We start from the raw sequence: 23,007 nt of genomic DNA on the forward strand, positions 1-23,007 counted from the left end.
CTAGGTCATAGTGCTTTGTAATGGCAAACTCTTAATGTGTGAATGAAATAAGAACACTTTTGAATTACAAATATAATATTGCCTTAAAATTCACAATTTCATTAATTTTTTACAAATTCATATTATCTAATTGCTTCTCAAATAATTATAACACATGCAGTCATTTATACATAATTTTAAGTGCAAGACATTTTGTTAATGATGCTTTTATTATTTGTTTGACCCTCATCTTCTTCTTTACCTTCACTCCTTCACATCCCAAGGCAAACTCTTTGCCAAACCCAGTTCGCAGATGCCAGTCTGCACTAGAGGCTATTTCTTAAAGAATCTTATCACTCCTGAAAAATATGTGGTATCTTCATTTAAAGTAAAAACCTAAGTAAAAGTGAGTTGAGATATGGAAGGAAAGCAGAGGTAGAAAGCCGAACACCTTCAATGTTCATTCTCCAAAACACACAATTTTAACATATCCTAAAACTTCAGGGAGCAGCTGCAACAATATTTAGTTGGAACTTAAAATCCCTAATAAATTCCACTTTCCCAGCAAGATAGAGTTTGAACAAAGTGATAAATGTTCCTATGGTGTCCATTGGCTTGAATTAATTTGAAGAGACATACACAGAGGGGATCCTTGGCCGCGATGAAAATGCATATAAACAAAAGATATTAAGTGCTGAACAAGAAAAGGTGCAAAATATTTTCTCAAAAACAAGAACTGAAAAGCATGGCTCCTTGGGGCTAGCCAGCTGCTGTCTGGACCCTGGGAGGTGGGGTCCTGTTGTTTGGCTCCTCCTTTCATATCACATGCCTTCCATTCTTATGGAATATGCTTTTGAGTTAAACAAAGGGGGAAGGAATAGTGGTTTTCATTTGATCAGATTGTAGAGTCATAAGTGTTACACCACGACCACTAAGGGGAGGCAGGCAGTTCTCCTATTTGCCGAGACCAGGGCTCCTTCTTTTGAGGACAGCTAGTTAGTACGAGACCTACAAAAATGTTTTATTTTCAAGATAAAATATTTGTAATTGTTAATATTTTAGTGGGTTATTAGATATATCTGTGTCTTCATCTAATATTTTTGTGATTCCTTGTATTTTTCTGATTGCCAAGCTTACAAAATAACTATATTGATGACTTGAATGCATGAAATGCATTGACAAAACCTGAAATGGTGTAAATTTTTAATCATTTAAATGTAAGCTAAAAATATATCTACTAAAAGTAAGAGCCCTGGTATAAAAAAAAATCTCCTAACATGAATGATTTCTTCGCATCAGTTTACTGTATAAATGTGTGTGTTCTTGTGTTATAGCAGGAGTGAGGAATGAACAATAAAATTAGAGGGTGGAAGGAAGCAATTTAAAAAATAAACAAGAAATATAATCCAATGTTATGACAGCAATGATGCATTCTAGACATATTTTCTGAAATAACCTCATACCTGAAGAGTTGCATTATTAATTTTACTAAACACGTTCTTAGTCCTATTATAATACTAACACAAACTCTAAAAATTTAATTAAAATGATGCTGATAATATTAATGGAATTAAAATAGAACCATGGCCAAACTTTAGAGAGGGTGTTTGATTTCTCTTGTTTACTCTTTGTTTTACCATTTCCCCTGGGTAGAGTAAAACCCAATGCTATTTATTCAAGGTGGCTTTGTGTTTTATCTGAAAGTGGTCACTATTTGTGAAACCGAAGTGGCTAAGAGCCATGACAGCTGAAGATGGATTTGGAGAAGGAATTTGATTTGAGTGAGAAAAAGACTGTCTTTACTTTGGTCAAGCTTTTTTTTTTCTTGGTTCAATAATACCAGATGTGGATCTCACAGTTCAATTTTCCTTTTGCCATGATGATTCTTTGGTGAGAGTACAATCATGTCTAAAAAAAAGTCCCCACCTTGGATTATTGCCTTGCCTTTGTACAGTTTTAACATATTATTGTCATCACATTTTAAAAGTATTCACACAATGATTCATTTTCACATTTTACTCATGTTGATATTCACATCAATTACGATGAGTTTGTGACAGAACATCACCACATCACATTGCTACACACCCTTGGATAATGATGAATCCACAAGAATGGCCATTCGAATTTTTGCTCAGAAACATTTTTAGTCTTGGAAGCAATGTAAGTGGCAAGGAATGAGAGGAAAAAATTAGAAGATATACTAGATTTGGCCAACAAACAGCAAGAGCACTTTGGGGATTTCAAATTTGATTTATAACTATTCTTTTAAAAAGTTGACTACTTTTACAGTGCTCACAAGACTAAAAGAATAGTGTTTTTGGAAGAAAGGTTGGGGACTCTTTAAATTGGCAGATGGGGAAAATTTACCAGCCAAATAGGCCTTCATACTTGCCGCAAAACCTTTCCTGACACTTCATTTATCCTAACTACATTAGGCTAATAACTTCTTAGTTAGCAGCCTCCAAGAAGAGCCTGGTTGAAGATTCTGAATAAACTGTGAGGCAGTTCCCAGCTTCCGATTAGTCGCGTTATAATACTGCAAATACCATCTTTCAATGTCTGCTTTGTGCCTTTAATTAAGTGGGAATCTACAGAAAGTAGGATATTGTTAATTGCTTCATAATCTTTAGTAAAAGAGTTATTGTTATTGCAAAGTTATGCAGTTTACTGATGTGCAATCTGGAATTTGTGATTAAGTTTTAATAAAGAGATGAAAGAAAAAGAAGTTGCTAGTATTATGAAACATAATTGCAAAAGACCAATTCCCATTAACTACTGGGTGGGATTAATCTACTCAGTTCACCAATATTTATTCATATTAACAAAAGCAATAATAATTAGAGCATTGATAACATTTTATTAAAAACTTATTGTGTTAATATGTACAGTATATATGATGTACTCAAGTTTATCCACAATTTTAGGAGCTGTAGTTACTATTATTTACCCCATTTTAAAGCTGAGAAAACAGGTTATACAAGTAGGTGAGGGGTGGTATGGTTCTAGAACTGGAATCAATGCTGGAACCTTGTTAAGAAGGATACAGAAGTAGTAGAAATCATTGCCTCTGCTCTCAGTAGGCTTACAAACTAGTTGGAAAGATAAAATTAAATGGAAAAAGGAACAGTAAAAAATTATAGAGTAATATGTAATTAACTGATAGTTAAAGTGCATCTGGAGCTCAAAAGAGATCAACAGAAGAGTCAGCAGAAAATGCTTCCTGGATGAGGTGAATCTTGCTTTTGTCATATTTGTATAGAAAGATGGTAGAAGAGATAAAACACAAGAAAATTAGAACATATTTGGAAGAAGTTATTAACATTGCATTTGAAACTAGTCCAAAAAGGACAGTGAGATTTATATGTATTAGTCATATGTAGCATAAAATTTCTGAATTATCTCACAGAGATAAAACATTTTTATTAAAATTTAGAATATTTTTGTATATATTTACTGGTATATTATAGGTGCTCAAAAGAATTTTGATAGAATGTCTGACATACATAATAAATAGTAAACTAGTTATAAATAAATTAGTTGAATAAAATTAAATATTTAGTGGCTTAATATTTCCTATTAGGTTTTCCCAAAGAAGTAAATTTACATTATTTAATTACTTATTACTTTTAACATTTAATAATTGAATGAAAGAAAAGGATTAAATACTCTTCCATAGAGATTTTGAGTTATTTTGCATATATTTTTGCTCTAATATTTACAGTATTAAAATTCACATTACTCAGATCTGTCATAGGAAACTAACTCCCTTTAGAAGTAACGAGCCAAAGATATAGAAACCTTATGTATCTTTTTTAAAAATATTTATTGTTCAGATTATTACATTTGTTCCTCTTTTTTCCCCCCCATAACTCCCCTCCACCCAGTTTCCACCCCACCCTCCGCCCTCACTCCCCACCCACTGTCCTCATTCATAGGTGCACGATTTTTGTCCAGTCTCTTCCCACATCCCTCACACTCCTTTCCCCCCAAGAATAGTCAGTCCATTCCCTTTCTATGCCCCTGATTCTATTATAATCACCAGTTCATTCTGTTCATTAGATTATTTATTCACTTGATTTTTAGATTCACTTGTTGATAGATGTGTATTTGTTGTTCATAATTTGTATCTTTACCTTTTTCTTCTTCTTCCTCTTCTTAAAGGATACCTTTCAGCACTTCATATAATACTGGTTTGGTGGTGATGAACTCCTTTAGCTTTTTCTTATCTGTGAAGCTCTTTATCTGACCTTCAATTCTGAATGATAGCTTTGCTGGATAAAGTAATCTTGGTTGTAGGTTCTTGGCATTCATTACTTTGAATATTTCTTGCCACTCCCTTCTGGCCTGCAAAGTTTCTGTTGAGAAATCAGCTGAGAGTCTTATGGGTACTCCCTTGTAGGTAACTGACTTTCTTTCTCTTGCTGCTTTTAAGAGTCTCTCTTTGTCTTTTGCTCTTGGCATTTTAATTATGATGTGTCTTGGTGTGGTCCTCTTTGGATTCCTTTTGTTTGGGGTTCTCTGCGCTTCCTGGACTTGTGAGTCTATTTCTTTCACCAGGTAGGGGAAGTTTTCTGTCATTATTTCTTCAAATAGGTTTTCAATCTCTTGCTCTCTCTCTTCTTCTGGCACCCCTATAATTCGGATGTTGGTATGCCTGAAGCTGTCCCAGAGGCTCCTTACACTATCTTCGTATTTTTGGATTCTTTTTTCATTTTGCTTTTCCGGTTGGGTGTTTTTTGCTTCTTCGTATTTCAAATCTTTGACTTGATTCTTGCGATCCTCTGGTCTGCTGTTGGGAGTCTGTATAATATTCTTTATTTCAGTCAGTGTATGCTTAATTTCTAGTTGGTCCTTTATCACAACATCAAGGGTCTCACTAGATTTCTTGAGGATCTCACTACATTTATTGGCGGTCTCACCAGTCTTTTCGAGGGTCTTACTAAATTTATAGGCGGCTTCTAGACAGTTCTTGAAACACCTTAAAAGTGTGGTTTTGAACTCTATATCCAGCAGTTTGCTTTCCTCCATTTCTGTCATTTGTGTCCTGTTTCTTTGTCTCCGCATTTTTTAGGCTTCCTTGTGTTGATAAAGTGGTTTTCTGTGCTAAGTGTCCTCTGGGGCCCAGTGGTTCAGCCTCCCCAATTACCTGAGGAGGACACTCTTAGTGCTCCCCCCTGTGGTCTTTGTGCACAGTCTTGTTGTAGTTAAGCCTTGATTGTTGTAAGTAACACTGGGAGGGGTTGACCTCCAGGCCAATTGGCTGTGAGAATCAGCTGTGTCTGCAGTGGGAGAACTTCTGTCCTGGAGCTCTAGGGAGGTGCTAATCTAGCCTCTGCCTGAGGCTATCCAGCAAATGCCTCCATGCAAGAATTGGGCGGGGTGGGTCCCAGGGGATCAACAGGGCGGGTGGAGCGAGCAGTTATGGCTGCTCTCAGTCCTGCCTTCAGAGGCCCCGCTTCTCAGTGTCCCAGCAATCGCTGCAAGTACCTCCGAGAGAAAGCTGCCCTCAAGTTCCGACTGATGCCAGACAGTCCTGCTTCTCCCGTATGAGTCTAGGTCCCCAGAGACTCGCCTGGAACTGGAGCTCAGAGCCTGAGACTCCCTCCCGATTGAAAAAGACAACCACGCCCTCAGCCGCCAGCCCTCTCCACATGCACCTCCGCACCTTTGTATTTTACTTCCGCACCGCAGCTCCTCTGAGTCTCGGTATGCTTTTCTCTTTCTTTCTAGTTGTAGAATTTCCACTCAGCCAGCCTTCCTGTGATTCTGGGTGATGTCCGTTCCATCTTTTACTTGTATTTTTAAGTGGTTGTGCGAGGCAGGCACTCCGGTGTTTACCTATGCCGCCATCTTGGTTTCTCCCTTATGTATCTTGTTCACTGCTGTATTCACCGAACCTAGAGCAGTACCCAGCACGTGGGAGGTTCTCATTAGTTATTTGCCGAAAAAATGAATAAATACACACATATATGGAATTTGAGTAACATCACAGTTTTTAATCTAAGACCATTTAAGCATTTTCCAAATGTTAATTATTGGCAAATATCATAGTATTTTTTTTTAAAATCCTCACCCAAGGATATTTTTCCATTGATTTTTAGCGAGAGTGGACGGGAGAGGGAAAGACAGAGAGAAATATCGATGTGAGAGAAACACATCGATTTTTTGCCCAGGACCCTTTGGTTCGCAGGCCAATGCTCTATCCACTGAGCCAAACCGGCTATGGCCATATCATAGTCATTTTATTTAACTAGTAACTAAAGAATAGTGACAATTCATGTTTACACAGTGCTCCATTGTGATTCAAACACGGGACAAGAATCTTCACATTTCCTCCCTTTCAAAAGTAAAAGTTTTCTTTTTGTTACCTTCAACAAATGATAAGGGCAATACACTATTTTTCAAAACTGGTGGATTAGAATCGCACTTAGTAACCATATGGTTTTAGGTAAGTTATTTAACTTCTGTAAATCTCAGTTTACTCAAGCATAGAATGAAAATAATACCTTTTTGGTTCCTATACCATGATGGTTGTTGTGAGGTCTAAGTGGGAAAATTTCTATGGGGACTATTAACATTTTATACAAATGTCATGTATTTTAAGTCAATTCTTTAATACAAGCAATGTTTTAGGCCACTACATGCATTGTAGATAACAATATAATGTTCAGCCTGTTGTTACTATGGCACTGATTATGGAATGCAGATATATACCAATAGGGTAAGTTTCAATCATTCATTTGAAGATCTAGGGAAAAATCCTCAGGTTGAAATAAGACTTGCATGTTTGGGAAAGTAGGTTGTTGTGGTCAGTTCATGATGAGTGAGAAGGAACATAGTACTGAAGAGGTAGGCAAGGCCAGATCATTTAGAGTCTTTCAGGCTATGAGAAGTAGTTTTATTATCACTAAGATTATTTGAAAGACAGCATTCTTCAACTGATGATAGCAATGTTACCCTGTTTTTTAATTGGAAGTGGAATCAAGATAAGAGATGCTAAGTTTCCAGGGGGAAGTCGGGCAGGGGTGGGGGTTGGGGGGGGAGCTGAGAGGGTGGAGGGGGGAGAGGGGCGGTGAGAGATCAACCAACTGACTTGTATGCATGCATATAAGCATAACCCATTGACTCAGTCAGTAGGGGGAGTGAGGGCATGTGCTGGGGGTGGGGGTGGGAATGAGTGGGGAGAGGTCTATGGGGGAAAAGGGATTCATATGTAATATTTGAAACAGTAAAGAATTAAAAAAAAAAAAGATGAGTCTTCTACATAAAAGGAATTGCTTCTATTTTCTCCCTGGCACTAATTTCTTTTGATCTCTTTCTTTACAGTTCATAAATGGGCCTCTGATTTAAAACTGTCTTTTTGAAGAACCATAGATATATTAGGCATACACATTTTATGTATTCAGTTCACAAATTGGCCTCTCGGTTAAAACTGACTGGTGTTTTTGAAGAACCATAAGTCTATTAAGCATACACATGTTATGTATTTCAAAAAACAATATTGCAGTGAACTTGAACTTTTAAAATTTCTCTATAAATGCTTCTCAAAGTTTGACTGCTGGACTAGCAGCCTGTGCATTAACTGGAAAGTTATTAGAAATACAAATTATTGGACCCTGCTGCAGACCTGCTGAATCAGAAGCTGTGGGGTTTGAGTTAAGCAATCCGTTTTAACAAGTCCTCTGGGTAATTCTGATGCAGGCTAAAATTGGAGAACCATTGTATTATATATATTCTGCTCCAAGTTAAGGATGTCTCGGTATAATTTCTATAGAAACATAGGTACTTATTAAATGTATGTACTGCTTTTACATTTCCAATGTTACTGTTATTAACATATAATGATATCCTGGTTTCCATGATGTCCCATGTAATAAAAATAATATCAACTATTAAAAAAAGAGAGATCCTAAGTTTCATGTATACACAAATGAATTATAAGAGAATAGAAATTATATATAGTGTACCTGGAAATTCCTGTACATTTTTAAACTAAGAAAAACCATTAATAGCTTCCTATGATTATTGAATACTCTGCCTTATATTAATATTTATTTATATTGTTGTCATCTAATCTATTCTAAATTTCTTTTGGCCATGGGTTGTGTTTTAATCAACCTTGCATAGAACAGAATTTTTTTTTAACACCAAAATAATATATTATTAGGGTAATAAGCAACAGTCTCTTTCCCCATCCCTTCCCTGATGCTATTTCTTGGCATTTATCTCTATTTCTAAATAATATGATTTTATGACAATTTTTTGATTTGTTTATTTTAGACATTCTCTTTTATTTGCTTCTTTTGTGGCTAATAATTTCACTGATTTAAACCACTGGCTGTATGCCCATCTTTCTAATATGTTTAATCATTTTCAGTTCCTCTTTTGGTTACCATTAAACATTAGAACTTTGTTTCTTGCTTTCTCACTTATATACATCTTTTGCTTCTACACTTTGTAGAGAGTGATATTAGACTTCACTAGATATTTTTAAAAGCTGGCTGGAACAGTTTTGTTCATAGGGAGCATAGAACACCATGATTACTTTTTTCTCCATGGCAGTTAGGTACTGATCCTTGTCTTCCATCTCTTAAGTGCATTTATTCTTGAACTATGTATGATATATAATTCATGTCTGTGTGATAGCAATAGATAACTTGATGGATTTTGTATGGCTATATATACGTCCATGTTAGTAATGTTTAAATATCTAGTTCCCACACAGTGGAAACCAGGTCATTTTTAACTTCCTTGGTATTTTATCTGGCATAGCTTCACATATAATCAGGTTATTATTAAAATGCTTTTTTTGATATTTATCAGTAAACTTAAACAAATCTTATTTGGTTATTAACAGAATAGAAGAACTAGTAGAGCAAGGTAACCCAAATAGTTATAATATACTGTGATCCTACAAGCTTTCATTGTTTTCTGCAAAGAAAACTGGTCAATATATTGGAAAATTTTTAATCTAGCTCTTTGAGACTATGAAGTTTTGGAAGCATTTTGGTTATTCCTACCTTATACCCTCTAGTCCTTGAGATTGTTCGTGTTGGGCTGGGACCTGAAAGTGATGGAGCAAATTTAGCAAGGCCTCCACAATCATAATCATACCTTTTCAGAGGGTAATGAATTCTGGCACTCAGTTTTTCTAGAACACTTAAGCCCTTCTTATACTAGTAGACATGTAATGACTAAGTGTTTTAATATTCTTAATAAATTATTGGCAATTGCAATGGGAGAAAAATATGATAAGAGGCATCGATGCCTTATATCACATTATTATTATTAATCCTTGCCCTAGGATATGTTTATTGATTTTTTTTTAGCAAGAAGGATAAAGAAGAGAGAGGGAGAGAGAGAGAAAGCATTAATGTGAGAGAGGAACATCGATAGATAATCTCCTGTCACACCCTGACCGGAGATCTAACACTCAACCTAGGTTGTGCCCTGACCAGTAATCGAACCCACAATCCTTTGGTGTACAGGATAATGCCCCAACCAACTGAGCTATACCATACAGGGCTCATCTTATTATTATTATTATTTAAAAAATATTATTATTGATTTTAGAGAGAGAGGAAGGGAGAGGGAGAGATAGAAACATCAATGATGAGAGAGAATCATTGACCAACTGTCTCCTGCATGCCTCCTACTGGGGATCGAGCCTGAAACCGGGCATATGCCCTGACCAGGAATTGAACCGTGACCTCCTGGTTCATAGGTCGACACTCAACCACTGAGTCACACCAGCCAGGTTCACATTATTTTTGTTAGACTAAACTAATTTTGCAAATTGGAATATTGGGTAGAAAATAGGATAATGAAATATATATAGTCGGGGACAAATGTAATGCAGTATGGTTAGAGAGGAAAAATAGCAAAAATCCAAAAAATGAGTAACTGACTATGTTTAAGTAGAGTTGGAAATCCCCTTAGCAGTAAGGGAATAATAAGATTAGTATGAGTTAACAATGTACTGTTGTGGTTAAAGCAAACGCAGCACAAGGTCACATAAATAAGAATCAAGAATGTAGGAAACTTGATAATTTTCCCATTGTACTTGTCACTGGTCAGAGCCTTATGAAAGCATTGTTTTGAGTTCTGGGCTCCACCACTAAGAAGGACATGGTGAACTTGGAGAAAGTTCAGAGGAGGACCACAAAGATGATTAAAGGGTTGAAAAAGAAACCTAAATGAAAAAATGTTAAGTAGTAGAGATTATTATTATTCTAGAGAAGAGAAGAGGTATTTAATTTATGCATGAAGGATGGAGACCAGATGTTCTTAATCTTCACTGAAGGTCAAACAAAAAGTAATCAACTTAACCTGTAGCATGAAGGATTTAGATTAGATATGAGAAAATTTTACACTTAGAATGTTAGAATAAGTGACTGTGGGACATGTGAAGACTTTGGTAACACTGTAGATCCTTGTTGATAACATCAAACTACTCAAAGGGCATTTGGGGCATTTATCACTTAGTAGCTCATTAGGTGCTAAAGAATTAGAAAATTCTTTACTGAGAAAAATTAACAGTTGATCAATAAATTCTGACTATGATCAGTCCTATGGAAATGTGTCTAATTGGAGTTATAGTCAATTCTGTTAATAAGACAGTATAGTGTGATGTTCCATTAAATCAGAGGAAGAGTCCATATGACCTCTCGCTCCACTTTCTCTTAGATCAGGCTTTAGAGGACAATTGACAGCTGTTGCTTGTTCATTGATTTGGTGGTAAATATCAATAAAAAGAAATGATTATGTTGAAGTTTAAATATATTGTTATTTTAGATTTTAGCTTTACATATATATCACAAATGATAAAGTCCTGTGGTGGTGTTTTCTCTAACAGTAGTTCCTTCGTGTGCATTTTAAAAATGCAAAAATGCAGTCAGAATTTCAAAATCAATGTTCTTAAGTAGTTTGTCTGACCATAAATAAAAATTATTCATCTTTGCAAATCAACTACCAACATACTGCCTAACAAAGCCATAGCATTGGTTGTTTGTGGCTAGGTTTAAAAGACCTATATACTAACAATAGAAAAATTCTTCTCCTTGTTGAGCAATGCCCTACATGTATATTATGCTTTTCCTTTAAATAGCTTCTTTGGTTTTGAGGTTTTTGAGCAGGAAGACAAAATAAGCTGTGTATTTTATTTGAAGGCAAAGAGCTGTTGTGGTCTGCATGTTCTGTAAAACTAAAAAGATGCTATAGTAAAAATTTAGAAAAAATTTTTTAGATGTAATAAAGTAAGTAAAGTTACTTCTATAAACTGTCCTTTTATTATAAACAATATAAAAAGACAAACAAATTTTCACTGTTTATAAAGCATTTCCATTACATGTTGATGTTAAATATAGTTTACACTAAATACAATACTAGAGAAAGTTATATTTTTTTATAGGGAAGTAATTTGTTTTTTAAGCAACAAACAAAACTTAATTATTTTATTTCTTAGGAAACCAGCTATTTTTATTAAAAATTTGTATATATCTTTGTTCTAGGTGCTGTAATTGTTGTAAATATTTTAATATTAAAAATACATGGTGTGCTTGTTCATCTAGCAAAAGGGAATATTGGGATTCTTGTTATTTACCCCTTAAAGGAGACATATATCTCTCAGGGTGGCATTGATTAATTAGGTGAATTTAATGTACTCTAGAACTTGGCCCTTACCCTTGGAGATTTCAAAAGCTGATTTTTTGTCAGCATGCACATCTATTTTAAAGATACACTTAAAATTAACCAAACTCTTGAAACTGATAATTAGAAATAAAAATGTCCCACTCATTATTAATTTACAATGAAAAATATAGTTGACAATGGACTAGAGCCATGGTCGGCAAACTGCGGCTCGGCAAACTGCAGCTCGCGAGCCACATGCTGCTCTTTGGCCCCTTCAGTGTGGCTCTTCCACAAAATACCGACTTCTGCGCATGGGCCACGAAGTTTCAATCTCACTTTATGTGCGCACCCGCACGTGGTATTTTGTGGAAGAGCCACACTCAAGGGGCCAAAGAGCCGCATGTGGCTCGCGAGCTGTGGTTTGCCGACTACGGGACTAGAGTATACAAGTTAGCATAATTAGCACTTTTCTTCCCTGTAGCTAAACTACATGAAAAACTTAATCATAGTCTGAAGACAATTTAATAATTTTATAATGAGAAATATAAATTCCCCAGGGATCAGAAACCCATTTAAACTCTCATAGTCATTGTTTTTTTGTCATTGCTTTCCTCCTCCTCCTCCTCCTCCACTTCCACCTCTACGTCGTCATTTTCTTCATCATCTTCTTGTGATAGTCAGGTGTTATTATATTCCCTAAATACTGATAATGGTTTTTGGGAAGAAAATGAGGTTTATGTAAGTAATTGTGATATAAAACAATGTGAAACACATGAATAATTAGAGAAGGAATCATTTTGGGTTTCATGAACGATGTATTTGCTCTGAGCTTAAGTGATATCTAAACTTTCACAATAAAATGGGAGGAGGATAGTACACATACAAGGCATGGGAACAGGGAAGATCACGATATTTTTAGAGTGGTGAGTATTCAGTCAGATTTGGCTAGGGTAGAGAACATGTCTAGGGAGAAGTAAGCCAGATTTTTGAGGGGGTCTTGAACTCCAACCAAACGTGTTTAGGTTTTTGGAGACAGTTGCAATTTTGGGTGAGAGAACAGCATGAGCAGAGTTCTGATTTAGTGATAAACTCTCTATAATACACAGTTGGTAAAGGCTATTTGCATTAAACTCAACAAGAGATACTTAAGGATATATATTAAGAAGTTGTAAATAGGGTTGAAATTAAGAGGATGAATATACCTACACTGAGAAAAATTATCCATTTCATGTGAAAGAACAAAGGAAAAGGAGGATACAAAAATAACTCCAAAATGACCAAAGTTCAGTCCAATTAATTGTACTCCAGTGGTGTAAAAGTGTGAAAACATTTTCTCTTTTTGGTAATGCCTGATGAACCTTTACTGATCTTAGAAAAGTTTCTAAGCTTCTTAAGATGAGGGGTTATGTTAGCCTTGTTCATGTTTTTCCTTATGCCAATACATGATAAGCTTTCAGTAAATATTTGTTGAAAAAGTGGTTTAATTTTTAAATCCATGAATAAGAATGAGTCTGCTAGTATATAAATTTTGCGTGAAACCAGCATATTTCATTATCTACATACCAAGGCAATCCTATATTATAAATCTACCTTTAAATAATTTTTGCATTCCTGACAAACACACAGGAACTTCATTATCTAACTGAGTTTTGATGCTTTTAAAATAACTTTCTTACTATTGTTGACAGAAGTATTGGGAAATGGGTTTATGGAAGCATAAACGGCTAGAACATTTTTAGAGGGAATTCATTCTATAGACACTGAACACCTACTGTGCTCCAGGCATTGTACTAGGTCCTGGGATACAGGAGTGTACAAAATAGACGAGTCCCTAATGTCAAAGAATTTGCAATCTAGTGGGAAAGACACATGCATGAACTTACCAGTCTGATAAGAGCTATGAAGGGAAATTTTAGGGAGCTCAACAAGTATTTATTAGGGGAACCTCATCTAGTCAGGGAAGACTTTGAGAAAGTGCATTGAGCAGTGCAAAGAGTAGTATGTAACCTAGCAAAGAGAGTGGAGTCGATAGAAAAGTGTTTCAGATGGAGGGAATAGCAAGGTCAAAGTTCATGAGATGAGAGGAAACATGGTATGTTCAGGAATCGAAAGAAGGCAAATATGGCTTGAGTTTGCAGAGAGGGAACAGAGGTGGATTTAAGGCTAGAGAAGTGGGCCGGGTGAGATCCCCACAATGAATGATAATCTTTAAATTGTTTCAGGAAGAGGCCCGTTACCAGACACCAAATCTGTCCGTGTGTTGATCTTGGACTTCCTAGCCTCCATAACTATGAGAAATAGATGTTTGTGGTTTGAGCCAACCAACCTATGGTATTTTGTTATAGAATCCCAAGCTGACTAATTCAGCAATTGGTACTGAGGAGTGGGGTACTGCTATAACAAGTACCTAAAAATGGGAATTTTTGGAACTTGATAAGGAGTAGAGGCTGGAAGAATTTCGAAATGCATGCTAGAAGAAGCCACGATTGCTATGAAGGTACTTTTAAAAAGCAATTCTGGCCTGGCTGGTGTAGGTTGAGCATCGTTGACCTATGAACTAGGAGGTCACGGTTTGATTCCTGGTTAGGGCACATGCCCGGGTTGTGGGCTCGATCCCCAGTGTGGGCATGCAGGAGGCAGCTTATCAATGATTCTCTCTCATCATCGATGTTTCTATCTCTCTCCCTTCCTCTCTGAAATCAATAAAAAAAATTTTTAAAAAGGCAATTCTGGTGAGAGCTCAGAGAGAAAAGAGGAGAGCTGTAGAGAAAGCTTCCATCTTATAGAATACACAAGTAATCATGAACAAAATGTTGGTAGAAATATGGGTGATAAAGGTCAGGTTGGTGATGTCTGTTAGAAACTAGGAATATGTTTTTTGTATAATGGAGAAAAAGTGGTTCTTACTAACTGGCAAAGAACTTGGCTCAATTATGTCCACGTTCTAATGTTTTGTGGAAGGTTGAACTTGTGAGCGATGAGAAATTGGATATTGAGCTGAGGAGATTTCTAAGCAAAGTGTTGGTTCCTCCTGACCGCTTATAGTAAAGTGTGAAAAGAAGAAATGTATTGAAAGAGAGAATGTTGAGCAAAAAGAACTGGAACGTAAAGATTTGGAAAATCTCACCCTGTTCATATTGCAAAAAATGAGGAGGTACATTCGGGAGAGAGCACTAAGGGTGTGGCTGGCTGACTGTATTTGATAAGGAGATCAGTGTGGGTATGAACTGTAGAAATAATCAGCCATCTGAACAGAGCCTTCCATAGTGATGGAATTATACCAGGAGAAACTGGGACTAGAGGAGAGAAAATAGGAGGGAATAAAGGAAGGCTGTGAACATACATTATACTTTCCAAAAGAAGAAAGTAGGACCCCAAAGGCAGTTCAGAGATCATCAGGGCTACTGCTCTCACCACAGGCCCAGAGTGTGTGTCCTTGGAGACAAGTCTTCCTCCACCTTGGAGAGCCCTGTGGGCAGCATGCTGCCAAGCTGAAGGAGTGGGCCACCCACAAAGTCATGTGGTGATGCTGCTACCTCAGTGGGTTCAGAGGGCAGAGCATCAGCCGAAGAGGATTATTCTAGAGTTTTAAGATCTAATGGAATTTGCTATGCTAGGTTTTGGATTTACTTGGGACCCATCACCTCTTTCTTTCTTTTGATTTCTTCTCTTTGGAATGAGAATGTCCAACCTCTATTTGTCCCACCATTGCATTTTGGAAATACATAGCTTTTCTGGTTTTACGGGTTCACTGATAAAAAGGAATTTTGCCTCAGAATGAACTGTACCTAGAGTCTCACCCATATCTGATTTAGATGATACTTAGAGGAGACTCTCAACTTTAGAGTAAATTCTGAAATGAGTGAAGACTTCTGTGGGTTGAGTTAAGTTTATTGGGATGAGTTAAGGTTGTTGGGATGGAATGAATGTATTTTGTATGCAAGAAGGATGTGGATTTGGGGTGAGGACAGCTAGGAAGTGAATAATTTTTTCTGTACTATTATATTACAATTGTTTTTATAAATGAAGTAAGTTTCATAATTCCGGTGCCTCAGTGAATGTAAAAAAGAAAAGCAGAAAATTGCTGTGTCACCATCACTCGGCTTTTACCACCATCTCTAAGAGTACAGATGAGACAGCACAGTACCTAGGACGTTCTGTTTGGAAGTAAGTCTGTGACTCACTGTTAAACGAATGAGTCTCAAAGTTTAGATTTTGATTCATTCCGTTTTAAAACTAAATCACTGAAAGGAATGATTCTTTGTAATGACTGTTGCTCTTACATAAGAATGGAATGTAGTTTTTGGAAAAGGTTTTAAGAAACCATCCAGGTATTTCATCATTGTAAGGTAGTGCTATATTTTGCAGACCTTAAAATGGAATTTAATTACATGTTTTGGTCAGTTTCTTTTGTTAGTCATGCCTAACCAAAAATGATTAGGAAATTAGAGTTGAAAGTACAGCAGAAAAGCGTACCAGTGCTATAGTAACAGATACTCAACCAGCCTCTGTGGTTTTGATCTTAGTCAGTTCTACATTATGAATTAAGGGCAAGGGAATGACAATGTGTGCAGTCATCTCATCCAAAAGCAGAACCCTGATTTCCTTTAGGTACCTATCTTTGTGTGGATTGCCTAAGATCATGTTTCTTAGTTCTTTTTTTATCTGCCCAGAGGCCTTTATTATTCTTTCATGTAGAGAAAACAAAACAAGTACCATAGTGATCAAAATTCAGAAAGCAGAGAACCTTTTTAAATTATATTTCAGCTTTTCTATCACTTCTTAGGACTCCACTGTACTTTGTAGCCTGGCCTAACTTTCAGAGCTCCGGACACATCTGGGTTGGTCAAGATTTTTTAGAGATTGATTTGCTTCAAGGGAGTGGAGAGTGGGCAGGAAAAAAAAAAAGAATTCTGTTACTCTTGTATTTGTCATCTGGCACCGGGATCCTCCAAACCAATGAGTGGACACACAAGACAATCTTGGAGGCTTTACCTAAGTGTGCAGCCTACAAAGTTTGGTGGATCCTTGTCTGATTCATGCAGAATGGGGGCATGCCTCTATAATCTTTTGGCCAGTCTGAAAACCACTAATTTCTTTCTTTAATGAAAAACGCATTTTCAATATTTATTAAACATTCATTAGTCTAATTATCAATTTATTTTGTGTGTGTGTTGATTGTCAGAGACAGGCATAGCTAAAACACGTTCTGATTAATATTGGTTACATAGAAATGTATACAATAGAATAAAAACCATTATGTTCTCCCTAATCTCCCACCTCTTCCTTAGGTCACCACCATAATTCTCCCAGACTTTTATCTGAATACAAACTTATGTACACACTCATATAAATATACTTAAACCATTTTTTCCCCTATTTTGCAAGCTATTTTCTAAGTTTTTGCCAGTAGAAAAACACAAATCTGGTTTGGCATTCAAGGTACTTAGTCATCTGTCCCCCCAGCACCAACTCTCTCAATTCATTGTCTGATAATTGACCTGTACAGTCAATGTTTCAGCCTCTCTAGTCAATGTTTCAGCTTCTCATAGTTGCCTGCATACATCTTAACCTTTCCAGACTCTGCCACTTTGATTATTCCGTTCTCTGCCTGGAATACCTTTACTTTTTATTTTATCTGTCTAAGTCTTAAAAATCTGTGTTATGTCCTAAATGAATCTGTTTCCTAGTTTGCTATTGTGTAACCACTCCTTACTCTGTATTTCCAAAGCATTTTGTATATAACTTGACTATGACAATAATCATCATTATAGAGGCTAATGAGTATTGACTCTATTGTGTGTAAGTTTAACTTTTAAAACATTTATTTAATCATCTTTCCACAATATTTTATAACTCACCTGCTTATGTGTCTTTTCCCAAATAGAACACAACTAACTTATTTATCTATGTTTAGACTCTAGTATATGCCACCTGGGCATATGATAGCAAAACCACATATGAACAAATGAATGTAAAAATGTTGCTGTTCGGTGCTTGGTATTAAAGATAATGCATAGAAAGCAATAATTGCTCTCTCTGAATATCGAATACAGAAGGATACAGTGTGAATTGAATTGAATACAAAAGCCAAAAAGGAATGGCATGGCTTTTCCCTATAGAATATCCTGTAGAGAATTCTGCAAGTACATCAGAGGATTGGGGAAAGCTGAGGAAAATGCAAATAGAATTACCTTAGTCTAAGATACTTTAGTCTGCATTATTTGTTGATGGCTTTAGCCTTTATGCAGGTATTTTGGGCAGTCATGATAGAATGAAATAATATTCATCAGAAGTGTAACATAAAAGGTGTAGGCAGCATGAGAGCAATGAGAGGAGGTGAGAAAAGACTGCTATGAGGTGGAAATATAAGTTGTATTTGTCTGTGATCTTCAAACATTTTGCTTTATTTGACTACTAAAATAATTTTGAAAAATGATGTACCACTTTGCACATTATAAAGTTGATATATAAAAATACTTATTTAATCATAAGCTTACGTAGCTACAGAGACTAGTTAAAAACATACGATATGATGTATATATGCTTTAAATAAAGCATATTGTCACAACTTTGGAGTTGCCTATTCCATTGAGTCATGAAAAATGTTCACCATGTAATCTAATTGGCTAAGTCAGTCCTCATTGCCAAACTACTTAGGTAAGTCAGACTAATTGTCTGTCAAAAACAAGCCTGGCTTTATTTTTTAGTTCAAATGAAAATGCTAAAACACTCCATGACAATGTCACATCTGAGTTCTAATTGTGAGAGGGATATATAGACTGGCTTATAAGCAACCAGACAGACAGGTATAAAGAAAGAGTCTTGCCAGGATGAAATAAGCATTACACCCTTCAATTTCTTGCTTTGTAAGAGATTATGCCCCAGGATCCATGAATTCTTGAATCATGAATTCTTGAATTATTCCTTTGCATTATGCTTCGGAGGCTTGTACACCTAGGAGCAATATACCATAACAAGGATTGGGATGGGTGAGAAGTATGTTCTTTTTTTTTGTTTTTGTAAAGTAGAAGCAGTGCAGTTGTGAAAGGCAAAGACGAAAGGTAAATTGGTGGTTTACAGGTGCATTCTCAGGCAGTTCAGTTGTAGGAAAAGGACACGTGGAAGTTGAGGATTTGGAAATAGATTCTGCTTAAACATTTTTATCTGCTTTACTCTTTATGAAAAGTCTTTGTTTACATTTTCTTGAACACTGCTGGTATGGGTTGTTTCTATGTAACATCATAGGCATTTATACAGTATGATCGTAAGATAAATTGATTTTGACACCCAGGATATACTTTCTGATGCTTTGGTAAATACAACAAGTGCCCTGTCTATATCTTACACTCAAGAGTGTACCAGATACTACAACCTATTGGTTTACCAGTTACAAGGGAAGAGAGAGGATGAGTGTGTGAATGGTCAAAATAGAAAAGTTATACAAGATCAAATGTAAGGAAACATTTGTAGAGTTTGAACAAGATGAAGATGAAGAGGTGACTAAGGGATTAATTACTAAACCGTTCCCCCAGTAATGTGGACTAACCATTATATACAATAAATGAGAACTTTTTACAACGTGGATTTTCCTGCAGTTTGTGAAATTTTCTTTTTTAACTAAAAAGCTTTTTACTTCTAGTCTAAAACATAGGCAAATAAAAATACTCAGTCTTTTAAAATGTAGTTTTTATTCTCACTTTAGAAACATGTATTATATTTTAAAAATAAGTTTGAAAGAATATTTTTAAAATGCTTAAAAATAAATGTTTACATCAATATTGATTTAGCATTCTAAATGCAACCTATTTTAAAATATGCAACGTTGCTTTATGAGCGACATCATTTGTATTGCGTTATAATGCAACACAGCGTCCGAATAAGTCTGAGCAACATTAGGAAAGCTTCCTAGTGAGCTATTTATTTAGCTGTTTATAAAAATCTCTTAAAATATTTGCATTTTAGCCACGCAAAATTGCTGTTATATAACAAGGAAAACTATGCGATATCAATTTTATTTCAATTGCTTTATTGCTCTGGTTTTTATTTAATTAAATAAGAACGCCTGTTCAAGTTGAATGAACACCAAATGGTGCTTGTAGCTCAGAAGTATAAACTACTGTCTGTGGCTATAATAAGAAAATATTCCAGCAGGTTCAAAAAAGATTGGGAATTAAAAAACTACCTGTTTGCTTTTTGTAGAAGCAGTAGCAATCTGCAGACAAGGTATTCTAGCTTCAAGACAGTAAGGTAGATGATTTTACGGAACTTGTAATTACAAAAATCCACTTTAACCTTTCTTTCTTGCTGGCAGGTGTCCTGCTGGCTTGTAGCCAGAGGCTGTGAGTGTAGAGCAGCCGGCAGTGTCCCCCAGAGTGCTGAAAATGCCAACACTCCAGCTGGCTGCTCATAATTGCACTGATTGTGGTCTGACAACCAAAGCTCCAAGAAAAAAAAGTGTGATGAATATATGAAAACATGTAAAAAATTTGATCAGATTACAAATTTCGTCTCTTTTTCTCTCTCCTCTATAGATATGATATCTGCACTTATAAAAATAAGCCCTGTGGAACACTGGGTAAGTGTTTTATAAAAGGAGGGTAGTTCAAATTGTCTCTTTGGTCCAGTGGCTTTGCTCTTTATTGTTAATTTGGTCATTTTCCTTTCTGACACATCTGAAATGACTCCTATAAATTGTTAAACCTGACCTTTGTGGATATGTCACCTACTAGGAAACAAGTAGAATGATGATTAAAAACAACTTAGAAGATGATTAAAAATCATCAAACAATAATGACAAATCAGAAGTTGCCACTCATTTTTATATAATCCATTTCTGTAATGTATTTTCCAAAAATACCAAGGAGTTTGAGAGCAAATGAAAGCAGCCAGCATCTTTAAATTTCAGGCAAGGAAAGGAAAGGCAAAAACCATTTTGGAGATACTTAAGGAAGAAGCATTGAGAGCAGGTTTTTTTGCGGGGGTGGGGTGGGGGGAGTGGTGCAATTTGATGGAAATACTATATCCCCATAAATTATGATATTATTGGAAATTTTTAGTACCTGAACAAAAAAGAACAACTTTGTAAAATATTACAGATAGTAGTAGAGAGGATACAATTATATTTCTTGTGTGCCCCCCAAATCATTTGTTTTTTAAAAAACAGTTTTGTAATAATCTAGAATTTAAAAAATCACATTTTGTTGCAGATCATAACTTCATACTGATAAAAGTTAACTACATTAACTTCAAGTAAAATAAATTTTAAGCAAATAGAGTTATGTTAAGAAATAGGGACTTTTTAATGATAATTTTTTAGTGTCAAGAGACTTTTAAAAGACTCAGAAGTTAAGCAACTGAAGGTGAATTCTCTAGTTTCTCCATGACAAATCTCAATCTTTTTACCTGTCAAGGAATAATTTTAAAATCTACTCCTATGCGCCTCATAAGAATTTTTTAAGATCAAATTAAAATAGGAGTGGGGGAGAAAAAGTATTACCCAACTTCCTGGGGTGTTCAGTGAATCATCTCTTTGGAGATTAAAATTTCTCTTGATGGTTTTACCTGCCTTTCAGTCTTCTCCGACCTCATTTCCCTCAGGATTTATGGTTAAAGAAGAAATCTCAATTAGCGAAGGATGAGTATTACAGTGGAGAAGTTTGCTAGTTGAGAAGTTTTCTTAAAAAGCATAATGCAGAAAGAGCTCTCATCAAAAAGATTTTATTTGATGTATTTTAGGTTAACAAGACCAATGTAATCCAATGGAAGGGATCCTGAATCCGACATGAACGCCTGGTTTTGACAGTTTCAGTGCATTGCCTCTCATAGTTTATTTAGCTCTTTGTCCCTCAATTTCTTTATCTATGAAATAGAAGTAGGATCTGTCCTTCTGCTACAGGGACGTTGTTAAAATAAGTAAGAAAATATAAAGGTGTGTAGTAAAGAAGTAGTATAAAAATGAACAGCTGTTATTATTTAATGTGAAGATTATACTAACTTACCTTTTCTATTATTGTTCAAATTCTGTAAGCATTTACCAAGTACTTAATCAACTTTAAGTACAGTAGACAGTAAGCCTCAAAGAAGGTACAAACTAGAATGTATGTATGTATATGTACACATATCCTGTTCTGCTTTTTGAAGATAGATTATTTACATTGAGATATGTTCTTCATTGGGACATTGAAGAACACTGTCCCAGTAATAACACTGTTTAGAACTTTTATTGTCATTTTTATTAAAGTAGATTTGAGGTGTTTTCCTACCCCCCTCTCCTTTCACATTTTTCAAAATAATGTGTTCAAATTTTTATAGTTTACTAATTTCTAGAATCAATACACGCCAATGCATTTTCAAGCTCAACGTAAAATTTTCAAAATTTAAATCATTCTAAATTATTTTTATACTGTCTCATAGTGAAAACTGAATAAAGTATATATATATATAATATATATATATTATATATTATACACACACACACACACACACACACACACACACACGTGTTGACCTTATGTGGAAAATATATTATCAGTACATAAGTGATCAGTTTTTTCTTTTTGAATGGCCATGCTAGTGACTTTCATGTTGGTTTTGTGCTGATACTTGTATATTCTCTTGCTTACTTAGTACTTCTGACAACCAATTTTAACCTAGCTAAGTAGATTTAAGGGTGCAAACTGTGGCCATCAAACTGAGGAAATCTAAATGACCCAAATAGTAATCAAACCCCTATTAACACAATCACACATAAGAACTTTGACAGCTTCGATTTTATAGGAATACAGAAAATAGTGGGGGGTTGTGAAAATACAGTAGCATTTAAATTATTCTTTCATTTTAGTTAAGATTTACCTTTATATTTTCAACAAGTAGTAGTTATTTCCAAAATATGTTCTTTCTTAAGTTGTCCTTTTAGTAGAGTTAACAATTTTATATCAGATGCAGAGGTAAAACAGTGCTCACAAATATACCTTGGGGAGTCATTGAAAATTCTCAATGAAAAATACAGCACATGGCACATCCCAAACAACAACAAACAAAAAGCTAGCCATAGAATAATGTATTTTGGGAAATGTAAGAAATGTTAATTTAACAATAATTATTCTTATTAATATATATATTTTAAAACCAAATTTTATAAAGCTTGAAACAGAAAGGGTTTTGGGTGGCATTTTCATCCCATGTCATGGAACTTGCTGAACCCAATAGCTTGAAGCCATTTAATATACTGCAAACTTTTTGTTTGTTTGTTTGTTTTCTTTCTCTCTCTGTCTCTCTTTCTTTCAGTGGAGTTTGACTAGTCACTCTCTTCACATCCTCTTCTTCAGGTCCTAAGACTTTTAAGTGAATGGAAGGGCAGGACAAGGGTAACACTAGTGTTTATAACTCTGT

The 23,007-nt window shown here is 35.4% G+C and overlaps 1 protein-coding gene across 1 annotated transcript in view; it reads left to right on the forward strand.

Annotated features, from left to right (window-relative positions):
* ADAMTS6 (ADAM metallopeptidase with thrombospondin type 1 motif 6) overlaps positions 1-23,007 on the forward strand; it is a 221,523-nt gene that overhangs the window by 65,430 nt on the left and 133,086 nt on the right. The window contains 1 exon segment of the mRNA XM_014452423.2: positions 20,148-20,191. Coding sequence (XP_014307909.1) covers positions 20,148-20,191 — 44 coding nt within the window.

The sequence above is a fragment of the Myotis lucifugus genome, unplaced genomic scaffold (assembly GCF_000147115.1).
Source record: "Myotis lucifugus unplaced genomic scaffold, Myoluc2.0 scaffold_0, whole genome shotgun sequence".
NCBI classification, from domain to species: domain Eukaryota; kingdom Metazoa; phylum Chordata; class Mammalia; order Chiroptera; family Vespertilionidae; genus Myotis; species Myotis lucifugus.